A 12,213-nucleotide genomic window follows, 5' to 3' on the forward strand; every position below is an offset into this window, starting at 1 on the left:
AAAGACAAAAAATAAAATTAAAAAAAAGAACGAAATAACAGCATTTTTAGCAACATGGATGGACCTAAAAATGATCACGCTGAGTGAAGTCAGTCAGACAATGAGACACCAACATCAGGTGCTATCACTGATGTAAGGAATCTAAAAAAAAAAATGCAATGAACTTCTTTGCAGAACAGATACTGACTCACAGACTTTGAAAAACTTGTGGTTTCCAAAGGAGACAGGTTGGGGGGTGGGGGGGTGCACTAGGGGTTTGGGGTGGAAATGCTATAAAATTGGGTTGTGATGATCATTGTACAACTCAGTGGGTTGGGGATCCAGCATTGCCAAGAACTGTGGTGTAGGTCGCAGACACAGCTCAAATCTGACGTTGCTGTGGCTGTGGCGCAGGCTGGCAGCTGTAACTACAATTCGACCCCTAGCCTGGGACCCTCCACATGCCGGGAGTGCAGCCCTAAAAAAACAAACAAACAAAAAGACTGCAGCTCAGATCTGATTCCTGACCCAGGAGCTCCTTATAGCACGGGATGGGGGTGGGGGGCAAAAATATATATATCCCTTCCTGATTCACTGACCCACAGAAATACCCATGACTGCAGAAATACAGATCTGATCTTCTCCCCAACACAATCAGTTCTCTCACGGAGAATCATTAAAATATGTCCTCCGAGCCATGCTGCACATTGTGTGGTACATTCTCTTAGAACTCTAGGAGTTTACAGGAGAGGAAACTCAAAATGTTAGAACTAGGAGAGATGGCGAACTGGCAACCCTTAGGCAAATTCAGCTCTCAAAATTTTGTTTGGTCATCCGAATGCCTTTAGGGGTGCTGTTCTTTTCCATTTTCGCAGCCCCAACCTCTCTTTTACACACTCCCCATTTTGCTCATTTAGGTTACTGGCCCAGCCCTTCAGCCAATCCACTTTGCTACTCTATCCGGCGTTGCCATGAGCTGTGGTGTAGGTCACAGACTCGGCTTGGACCCAGCATGGCTGTGGCTGTGGTGTAGGCCGGCAGGTATGGCTCCAATTTGACCCCTGGGAACCTCCATATGCCACAATTGCAACCCTAAAAAGACACACACATTTAAAAAAAAAAAAAAAAGGAGTTCCCGTCGTGGCGCAGTGGTTAACAATCCGACTAGGAACCATGAGGTTTCGGGTTCGGTCCCTGCCCTTGCTCAGTGGGTTAACGATCCGGCGTTGCCGTGAGCTGTGGTGTAGGTTGCAGACACGGCTCGGATCCCACGTTGCTGTGGCTCTGGCGTAGGCCGGTGGCTACAGCTCCAATTCAACCCCTAGCCTGGGAACCTCCATATGCCGCAGGAGCGGCCCAAGAAATAGCAACAACAACAACAACAACAACAACAACAACAACAACAAAAAAAGACAAAAAAAAATCAGGAGTTCCCGGCATGGCTCAGTGGTTAACGAATCCAACTAGGAATCATGAGGTTGCAGGTTCGATCCCTGGCCTCACTTAATGGGTTAAGGACTGACATTGCCGTGAGCTGTGGTGTAGGTTGCAGACATGGCTCAGATCCGCGTTGCTGTGGCTCTGGCGTAGGCCAGCAGCTCCAGCTCCGATTAGACCCCTAGCCTGGGAACCTCCATATGCTGCAGGAGCGGCCCTAAGAAGCCAAAAAAAAAAAAAAAAAATCCCAAAACATGAACCTAGTTTTGAGGCCTTGCCTCTGCCTGCCTGCTCAGTCTCTAGCGGTACTTTTCTCCCCATCAGTATACATTTTGATGTATACCGACAATACTGGCTGATATTTATTAAGGCTCCCCTCACCCTTTGGCCATTTTATCCTTCAAATCTCATTCAGCTTAAATGTCACTTTCTCAGAGAGACCCTCCTGGCTCCCCTCTCCATCTGGATAAGGCTTCACTGTCCTCTCTTGGCTCCCTAGTCTTTGTTCACTTGTTCACATAATTCTGCATGTTTAGGGCTGAACCTGAGGCACAGGGAGGTTCCCAGGCTAGGCGTCCAATTGGAGCTACAGCTGCCAGCCTACACCACAGCCACAGCAATTCCAGATCTGAGCTGTGTCTACGACCTACACCACAGCTCACAGCAAATCCAGATGCTTAACCTGCTGAGGGAAGCCAAGGATTGAACCTGCATCCTTATGGGTACTAGTCAGATTCTTTCCGCTATGCCACAGTGGGAACTCTTGTTTGTTATGTGATTACTAATGTGTTTGTGCATTTAAAGATGAAGGTCTATATGCACACTGTGATATATGGAATGCCCAGCCAACGGAACCTGCTGTATAGCATAGGGAACTCTATCCAATATTCTGTGATAATCTCTATAGGCAAAGAATCTGAAAAAGTATGGATGTGTGTGCATATATAACTGAATCACTTTGTTGTACAGCAGAAATTTTCACTACTTTGTGAATCAACTTTACTTCAATAAAACTTTTTTTTTCTCTTTTTGTCTTTTCTAGGGCTGCACCCACAGCATATGGAGGTTCCCAGGCTAGGGGTTGAATCGGAGCTGTAGCCACCAGCCTACACCACAGCCACAGCCACAGCCACACCAGATCTGAGCTGCATCTTCGACCTACACCACAGCTCAAGGCAATGCCGGATCCTTAACCCACTGAGCGAGGCCAGGGATCGAACCCACAACCTCATGGTTCCTAGTCAGATGAGTTAACCACTGAGCCATGATGGGAACTCCAATAAAACTTTTACAAATGGGGGGGAAAGGAGTTCCTGTTTTGTCTCAGCAGGTTACAAACTCAACCAGTATCCATGAGGATGAGGCTCTGATCCCTGGCCTCACTCAGTGGGTTAAGGATGCAGCATTGCTGTGAGCTGTGCTGTAGGTTGGCAGCTGCAGCTCTGATTCAAGCCCTAGCCTGGGAACTTCCATATGCCTCAGATGCAGCCCTTAAACAAAAAAAAAAAAAAAAAAAAAAGGAAAGAAAGAAAACATTAAGGTCTCACTCCACCAGTAGACTATAAACTCCTTGGGACCAAGGATGGTGTCTTGTCTCCATCATTGCTGTATACCCAGGGTTCAGGCTGTATACCCAGGGTTCAGCACAGTCGCTGCCTATGTTAAGTGCCCAATAAGTGTTTGTGGAAAAAAACAGATGAATCGACAGATGGGTAGGGGCGTATCTCCTTTGCCCTGAGTGGCACACACACACACACACACACACACACACACACACACACACACATACACACGGACAATGATGCAATCAGTGCTCAGTAGCCACACGAATAAGTTTTGACTTTGGGCACAAAGATTTTATTTTGGTTTAAACTTAGTTTGGTTTCTTTGGGGTATCCTGGAGTGGAGCTGGGGCAGGAGCTCAGTACGTGAAGGGCAGAGTCCAATCCTGAGCTGGGTTTGGTCGGTGTCACGGAAACCTGTGCAGAGTAGAGGGAGGAGGGGGAGAGGTGGAGAAGAGGGTCAGTATCGGCTTGGAGTCAGTAAAGTAAATTTATCCTGGCGCTCAGCCAGAGTTCAAAGGCTCCTACCTCCAGATTACCTTTTTAATTATAAATCATCAAAATGATTCCCAAAAGCACAGAGACTGTTCTCTCTCCCATCTTCCTGGGGAGACTTTCTCATACTCCCTTCTTCACCGTTCTGGTCACATCCATCTCTTCCTTCTAACCCTCGTACAGGAAGTCATCCCAAATTTGTCCCCTTCGTCCCTCAACTTCCCAGAACTGGTCTGAATTTATTTTGGTTTCTGTGCCTTGGTGTTTGCATTTTTTTTTTGGCCACACTTGCATCATGCAGAAGTTTCATGTGTCAGGAATCAAAACGGCGCCACAGCAGGAACTACGCCAGATCCTTAAGCTGTCCTACCCAAGGGAACTCCGTCCTCTGCATCTTAAATGAGGGTCCTGTCTGACCCTTCAAGTGGATGGATCTGTTCCACGGTTTTGTTTTTTGTTTTTTGTCTTTTTGTCTTTTTGTCTTTTCTGTGGCCGCACCCACGGCAGATGGAGATTCCCAGGCTAGGGGTCTAATTGGAGCCGTAGCCACCGGGCTACGCCAGAGCCACAGCAACTCAGGATCTGAGCCTCGTCTGCAACCTACACCACAGCTCACGGCAACACCGGATCCTTAACCCACTGAGCAAGGCCAGGGATCAAATCTGCAACCTCATGGTTCCTAGTTGGATTCGTTACCCACTGCACCACGACGGGAACTCCTATTCCATGGTTTTGAGCCATCCCTTGTTTGAGACATAAGAGACAGAAAGACTTCCTAGCTGATGAGATGGATTCAAGGACTACTGAGACCAGCAGCAGCTACAGAGAAGGGCAACATGCCTCCATCTCTAGTGGGTCCATCATTGAGAAGTTGCGCATGGCACAAGGATACAGGAGGAAAGCTGAGGATAGGATGGGCTCAGGTGGGCAGGGGAGGTGAGAGCAGTGTCTCACCTGGAGGACAGTGAGGGAGAAATGCAAGTAGTACTAATAATTGTCCACATGACCAAACTCTTGGTACTCTGCAGATGTTGCTCTCGGCCTGTCCCTTGCATTATCTTGTTTAAATCCCACCAAATCCCCTGAAGTGGTTTCACTAGCCCCAGTTTTCATGAAAACCCTGAGGCTCTCGAGAGTCCAAGTAATTTGTTAGTGTGTGTTGGGGCGAAGAGCTGAACCCACATCTGACCCCAAAGCTCAAGCTCACAACCACCCTATGCAAGACACCCAAAGCCACCAAAGTCTCACCTGAGTCTGCAGAGCTCCAACTGCTCCACCATCCAGGCCAGCAGCTCTCGAGTCAGTATATCCTTTAGCACATCATCATCACCGGGGTTCTGGGGGAGGGAGCTACAAAGGAGAAAGTCTCTGGCAGGCCCTTTTAGCCTGGGCCCCACCCCAAGAGAGTAAATACAGGGCTTGGGACTCCAAGACGGTGGGACAGGGTGGGGGGCGGGGTGCAAGTCAACACAGCTGCCTCTCAGTTATCTCAGCTTTCAAAGCTCCACCCAGATCTGTCTGCCTGGTACTATAGGCTCTTCAATAGAGGCAGAGACAAAGAATTCCAGCAGAAGCCAGCCCACCCATCCACCTCGAAAAGTGTCCCCCAGAATGCATTCCAAAACCCCAAGAGATTACTTTGGGGATATTCACTCCTTTTTTGGGGGGGGCGGGGGCACACCTGTGGCATATGGAGGTTCCCAGGCTAGGAATCGAATTGGAGGTGTAGCTGCCAGCCTACCCCGCAGCCACAGCAACATGGGATCCTAGCCGCATCTGTGACCTACACCACGGTTCAGAGCAGTGCCCAATCCTTAACCCACTGAGCGAAGCCAGGGATCGAACCGACATCTTCATGGATCCTAGTCGGGTTCATTAACTGCTGAGCCATGAAGGGAACTCTGAATATTCACTCTTTAGAATGATCTGTGTCATTGATTCCTCAGCTTCCTATGGAGAGGGGCTAGCTGATTTCAGAGAACTGGCCTTGGGAGGGTCCCTGTTCCACAAAAGCTTTCCTAAAGTGTGGTGGGCAGAAGAGGAGAAGCCAGTTTCTGAAGTCTCTTTTGCGCCCCTTTCCTCGACTTGGTGACTCTGCACACTAAGTCATCAATCTTGGAAACCCTGGCCCCAAATCCCCTCCCAGATTTGACACCTACCCCCATTCCCCCCAGGCTTCTACCTTAAGCTTAGGCTGACCTCTGGGAGTTCAGCAGAGACCCCTCTTTGAACTCAGAGTAGAAGGGGATGCTTATCTGGGGCCTAGCCCTGCTCTGGGAGAGTCTGGGAAAGGGAACAATGAGGTGGGGGCGGGTCAGGAGGCCCCACTCCCACCCCTTCCCCTGTGGGCTGACTCACCCCTGCGGCTCCCTCGCCTCCTCCTTCCTGTTAGACTGATGGGCCAGCTCTAGGGCCCGGGCCTCCCTCTGGGTGATGTTGTGTTTCCAGCTGGTAAAATAAAGATTAGGGAGTGGGTGGGGCAAGGGGAGAGTCCATGTGTTCTCCGGTCCGAAGAAGCTCCAATCTTTTGGTACCTCAACTCAAGGAGTTGAGGGTACCTCTTTCGCAACTCAACCTTCCCACTGCTTATCTTCAGCTGCCAGTGGGAAGCTTTTCAGAAACTACCAGGCGGACCAAACAATGAGGGCAAGGGACCCAGCAAAGAGAAAAAGAATAACGAGAGCAGTTTATTCTGTTTCCAAAGTCTGAATTTGCCACCATTGAATAGCCATGGGCAGCCACTCGGCTCCCCTGCCCTCATCCCCAGCGCCACCCCACGCCAACTGAGGAGCCTCTATGAGTCCCCCCCCCAATTCTTCCCAGACCCTTCCTCTTAGAGGAAAAGGATTGGAAAGTTGCCCTAGACCTGCTCCTAGACCCGACGGCTGCCTGAGCCAGGGTCCTGGGCTGTCTCACTTCCCATGAGTGTCACCTGGACACGTGCGACACAGGGGACAGGGAGCAGGAGGGGTGCACCAAGACTCACTCGCTCTTCTTCCCCTTCTGTGCTAGCAGCCAGTTCACAAAGTCTTGTTGGCGGATCTTGTCCATGGCAATACTGTAGTCACTGATAAAAGTCCCCTCGGCGTACCTGGGGCCACGAGGCTGGGAGCCACTGGCCTTAGTGTGGAATCTGAGGGGCAGGGAGGGGAGAGAGAGGAAAACCAGGATGACAAAGAAGGAGCAGAGGCGGACGCCAGTGGTTAACGAATCCAACTAGTGAACCATGGGGTTGTGGGTTTGATCCCTGGCCTCGCTCAGTGGGTTAAGGATCTGGCGTTGCCGTGAGCTGTGGTGTAGGTCGCAGACGCAGCTTGGATCCCCGCATTGCTGTGGCCCTGGCATAGACTGGCGGCTACAGCTCCGATTGGACCCCTAGCCTGGGAACCTCCATATGCCGTGGGAGCAGCCCAAGAAATGGTAAAAAGACAAAAAGACAAAAAAAGAAAAGAAAAGAAAGAAACAGCCCATTTCTTGGGAATCAGCTTTTTTCTTTTTTCTTTTTTTCTTTTTCTTTTTTTTGCTTTTTATGGCCTCTCCTGGGGCATAACGAAGTTCCCAGGCTAGGGGTTGATTGGAGCTGCAGCTGGGACCTATACCACAGCCACTTGGGATTCAGCACAGCTCATGGCAACCCACTGAGTCGGGTCAGGGATCGAGCCTGCATCCTCATGGATCCTAGTTGGGTTCATAACTGTTGAGCTACACAGGAACTCCAGTTTGTTTGTTTGTTTTAGGACTGCACCCGCGGCATATGGAGGTTCCCAGGCTAGGGGTCAAGTCAGAGCTACAGCTGCTGGCCTACACCACAGCTACAGAAAACTCGGGCTTCAAGCCACATCTGCAAACTACACCACAGCTCACAGCAACGCTGGATCCTTAACCCACTGAACGAGGCCAGGGATCAAACCCACATCCTCATGGATCCTAGTGGGATTCTTAACCGCTGAGCCATGAAGGGAACTCCTGGTCTTTAACTTCTGCATGATGTCTCTCCTTGTACCTGTCTGACAGCCGTGCCTCCAGTCTGCTGAGCCCAACTTAACAGGGGCATATGGCCTGTCCTTGGACCCGAGAAGGCCCCTTTACTCAGCAAGTCTCTCTTGGTCATCCTCAAACACAAACAGCCCCCTGCCATAGTCACTCATGATCCTCTCTGCCTTTCTTCACATGAGTCCTGACAGTCTGAAGCTCTCGTCTAGAGGGTTTGGTTTCCTCTTGGTCCTATATGCTCTGTGAGGACAGGTGGCATTTATGGCCCACTCTTCATGCATATCCCCTGGGCCTGGCATGCAGGAAGTCCACTCTAAAATTTGATCAAGGGGAATTCCCATTGTGGCATGGCGGAAATGAATCTGACTAGTATCCATGAGGATGCGGGTTCGATCCCTGACTTCACTCAGTGGGTCAGGGATCTGGCGTTGCTGTGGCTGTGGCGTAGGCCCGTAGCTGCAGCTCTGATTGGACCTCCAGCCTGGGAACTTCCATATGCCACAGGGGCGGCCCTAAAAAGCAAAGCAAATAAAATAAAATAAAATTTGATCAAGGGATTTCCCATTGTGAATCAGTGGTAATGAACCCAACCAGTATCCGTGAGGACGAGGGTTCGATCCCTGGCCTCGCTCAGTGAGTTAAAGGATCCTCTGTTGCTGTGAGCTGTGGTGTAGGTTGCAGATGCGGCTCGGATCCCAAGTTGCTGTGGTTGTGGTGTAGGCTGGCAGCTGCGGGCTCTCATTCGACCCTTAGCCTGGGAACTTCCATATGCTGTGGATGCGGCCCTAAAAATGAAATAAATAAGTAATTAAAAGTTGATCAAATGCACGCATAAATGAATGGCGAAGGCTTTTATTAGGAAAGGAGATGCTGTCATCTATTTTAGAAACCTAACCCCTGAGATGTCCTTCCAGAGATCTAACCACAGTCTCTCCTGCTGCAATGGTTACAAGTAAATATGGTATATAAATATTCTCTGGTTCTAGCCTCACTCAGCACTCCGACTGGAAGGTTTTTGTCCTCAAGCATCTTTCCTCTTGGCCTGGAATTCCTCCCTTTCTCACCCCCCACCCAAAACCGAACCCAGTCAGCCCCCAACTCCCTCTCCTGCACCTGACCCGTTCCTTCTCACACCAACCTGGAGTGACCCTCTTCCTTTTCTCCTAGCGCCACTGCCAGGAGCAGGGACACCAGCAGCAGACAGAAGGTCTTCATGGCCACCATCTTCCAGGGGTTATTTCCTGAGCAAAGAGAGACAAAGACCAGCCTAAGGTGGAAGCTCTGTGCTGAGGGAGCAACCAGCAGAGGGGGAGCGCGTGGGGCCTCTGAAACTTCCAACTCCCAGGGTGCAACTTTTCTAAGAGGCTGGAGTAAGACCTTGGGAATGGTGATGGGTGCTGGCCGTTAGCATTAGTGACTAGAAGAGACAGATCCTGGCTGAGAGTGAACCTTTTTTTTTTTTTTTTCTTTTCCGCCCTGTGGTACCTGAGTTCCTGGGCCAGGGATCAGATCTGAGCCACAGTGGGACCTACGCTGCTGCTGTTGCGGCAACACTGGATCCTTTAACCCACTGTGCCAGGCAGGGATCGAACCTGCATCTTGGTGCTGCAGAGACACCACCAATCCCGTTGTGCCACAGCGTGAACTCCTGAACCTGCTTTTTATTTTTTGTTTTTAAGTGGCGTCTGAGCCCGGTGGGAGGAGGGTGGTAGGGGAGCTATCCAGGCAGAAGAAAACACCAAAGACCTGTATGCCTGGACAACCCCCTTCCTGGCTCCCATGGCTAGACAGCACAGGCATGTGGTTTGGTAAGATTATGCCTTTAGAGCCCTCCAAAGCTCATACCAGCCAGTCTTCTGGCTCTCAAATTGGCTATTACCTAAATCATCACAGACCTCTTGCCCTCAGGGAAAACCACAAGTAGAACCATCCCACCCTCCCCTGCTCAGCCCTCACTATCTCCACTCAGGGAAGGTCCGACCCTTCTACTGAGGGTTCACCCCGTGTCATCAGGGTGTCTTCCGCAGAGATGAAGAACAATTAAGGAAGGAACTTCCCGCCCAAGCCCTGAACACCAAAGCTACACCTAGAGATGTGTGGGCTGCAAGACCTCATCTTCTGGAGTTCCTGTCGTGGCTCAGTGGTTAACGAATCCGACTAGGAACCATGAGGTTTCGGGTTCGATCCCTAGCCTTGCCTCAGTGGGTTAAGGTGCTGGCGTTGCCATGAGCTGTGGTGTAGGTGGCGGATGCAGCTTGGATCCCGTGTGGCTGTGGCTGTGGCATAGGCTGGCCGCTGCAGCTCCAATTAGACTCCTAGTCTGGGAACCTCCATATGCTGCAGGAAGGGCCCTAGAAAAGGCCAAAAGAAAAAAAAAAAAGACCTCATCTTCCTGCCTTGTCACCTGGGTGTTAAAGAAAGCTTCAGAGCCGCCTTTTTTTGGGGGGTAAGCGGGGGTAGGGGGCTGTGAGTCTTCACCTGCAGCATATGGAAGTTCCCAGACTGCCAGGCTAGGGATCGAATCGTAGCTGCAGCTTCCAGCCTGTGCCACAGCCAAAGCAACACCGGATCCAAGCTGGATCTGCAACCTATACCCCAGCTGGCGGCAACCCTGGATCTTTAACCCACTGAGCGAGCCAGGGATCAAAACCGCGTCCTCATGGATGCTAGCTGGGTTCTTGGCCCCCTGAGCCACAACAGGAACTCCCAGAGCCACCTTTTGATTTCTCATATAGAGGAAAAGAAAGTGAGCTACTGGGGTGCTGAACATCTTGGGGATGCCAAGACCCACCCCTCCAATGTCTTGTCCACATCTGCATACACCCCCGTCCCAGCTCCTCTCTTACCAGGCTTCTTTCCCGGCTCTCCCAGAAGAAAGACAGGACAGGGGGTCTCCTCCTCTCCTCTGGCTCTTTGGAGCCTGTCTCAAGAAAGTATCCCCTGGCTCCTTTATATCCCAGGCATCACAGACCAGCTAATTAGCCTAAAAGCATCTTATCTCAAGAAATTAAGCCCACAGCTCCTGCCACATTAAGTCCATTTTACACGTAATAAAGTTGCCCTTTCCACTCAAACTGTGCTAATGGGTGATTAACATTTGGGTATCTCCAGATGCTGCCTGGGGGCAAGCCTGTGGGCAGGGTACCTTAAGTGCCCTCCACCCCTGGAACTTTTTTTTTTTTTTGGTCATGTCTGCAGCACGTGGAATTTCCCTGGCCAGGGACTGAACCCCTGCCATAGCAGTGACAATGCCAGAGTGTAACCGCTAGGCCACTAGGGAACTCCTAAGTGCCCCTATTCTTTTGCCCCCTCCACCCTTCTGGACACAGAGCCCAGTATTCCCCCACTTCCTTTATAGATGCCCCCCATTAAAAAGGATGCCCTGGAATTCCTGTTGTGGATCAACAGGTTAAAAACCTGACTAGTTGGAGTTCCCATTATGGCTCAGCAGTAGCGAACCCGACTAGTACCCGTGAGAACCTGGGTTCGATCTCTGGCCTCGCTCAGTGAGTTATGGATCCAGTGTTGCGGTGAGCTATGGTGAAGGTTGCAGGTGCCGCTCAGATCTGGTGTTGCTGCGGTTATGGCAGCTACAGCTCCAATTGGACCCCTAGCCTGGGAACTTCTATAGCCACACCTGTGGCCATAAAAAGACCAAAAAAAAAAAAAAAAAAGAACCTGACTAATATCCATGAGGATGCCGGTTTGATCTCTGGCCTCCCTCAGTGAGTTAGGGATCTGGCATTGCCACAAGCAGCAGTGTTGGTTGAAGATGCAGCTCAGATTGGACCCCCACTCTGAGAACTTCCATATGCTGCAGGTGTGGCCCTAAAAAGAAAAAGGAAAAAAAAAGATACCCTAAGTTTTGGGTAGGGTGGCGCTAGCTGGGGAGGGGGCACTCCCAGAGACATAAGACTACTCCTGGGTTGGAGAGAGGGGGGCCACAGTGGCGATGGCTTTGTCAATGTGGCAATGGGTCCATCTCCATATCTGGGGTGGGGTTAGGGGCAGGGGATCCAGCTGACTAGGGAAAGGGCCGTGAGTGACAGGCAGCAGGTTGAGGGAGTATGAAGGATGGAGATTTCTTTTCGGTTGTTTTTTGTTTGGTTTTTTGTTTTTTGTTTTTTTTTTTGTCTTTTTGCCTTTTCTAGGGCCACTCCTGCGACATATGGAGGTTCCCAGGCTAGGGATCTAAACGGAGCTGTAGCCACTGGCCTACGCCACAGCCACAGCAACGCGGGATCCAAGCCACATCTGCGACCTACACCACAGCTCATGGCAACGCCAGATCCTTAACCCACTGAGCGAGGCCAGGGATCGAACCCACAATCTCATGGTTCCTAGTCGGATTCGTTAACCACTGCACCACGACAGGAACTCCAGGATGGAGGTTTCTGCTGGTGGCAGTGAACTCAGAACTTTTACTCAAGCTGTCTTCCTGCTTAGAGGAAGGAAAGAGTGGGGAAAGAGGCACCTTGGAGTTTCCGTCAGCAGAAACATATCTCACAAGTACCCATAAGGACGTGGGTTTGATCCCTAGCCCTACTCAGTGGGTTAAGGATCTGGCGTTGCCATGTTGCCATGAGCTGTGGTAGAGTTCACAGACACGGCTTGAATCTGGCATAGCTGTGGCTATGACGTAGGCGGGCAGCTGTAGCTCCAATTCGACCCCTGGCCTGAGAACCTCCATATGCTGCAGGTGCGGCCCTAGAAAAAAAAGAAAGAAAGAAAGAAAAGAGGCACCTTT

The 12,213-nt window shown here is 50.7% G+C and overlaps 1 protein-coding gene across 3 annotated transcripts; it reads right to left on the minus strand.

The window, feature by feature from the left end:
* Nucleotides 1-3,250: 3,250 nt before the first annotated feature.
* Nucleotides 3,251-10,374, minus strand: GIP (gastric inhibitory polypeptide). 3 transcript variants are annotated; one of them, XM_047756573.1, is made up of 6 exons: nucleotides 10,313-10,374; nucleotides 8,605-8,707; nucleotides 6,460-6,606; nucleotides 5,832-5,921; nucleotides 4,722-4,823; nucleotides 3,251-3,395 (listed from the first exon to the last, which is right to left on the minus strand). In XM_047756573.1, the coding sequence occupies exons 2-6, from the start codon at nucleotides 8,688-8,690 to the stop codon at nucleotides 3,386-3,388; spliced, it is 435 nt and encodes a 144-aa protein (XP_047612529.1). In that variant the 5' UTR covers nucleotides 8,691-8,707; nucleotides 10,313-10,374; the 3' UTR covers nucleotides 3,251-3,385. The 3 variants fall into 3 exon arrangements, with proteins under 3 accessions (XP_047612529.1, XP_047612527.1, XP_047612528.1); XM_047756571.1 differs by lacking the exons at nucleotides 3,251-3,395; nucleotides 10,313-10,374 and having other exon boundaries at nucleotides 4,718-4,823; nucleotides 6,460-6,636; nucleotides 8,611-8,690; XM_047756572.1 differs by lacking the exons at nucleotides 3,251-3,395; nucleotides 10,313-10,374 and having other exon boundaries at nucleotides 4,718-4,823; nucleotides 8,599-8,690.
* Between the last annotated feature and the right edge of the window lie 1,839 nt (nucleotides 10,375-12,213).

The sequence above is a fragment of the Phacochoerus africanus genome, chromosome 14 (genome assembly GCF_016906955.1).
Source record: "Phacochoerus africanus isolate WHEZ1 chromosome 14, ROS_Pafr_v1, whole genome shotgun sequence".
In the NCBI taxonomy this organism is placed as follows: Eukaryota; Metazoa; Chordata; class Mammalia; order Artiodactyla; family Suidae; genus Phacochoerus; species Phacochoerus africanus.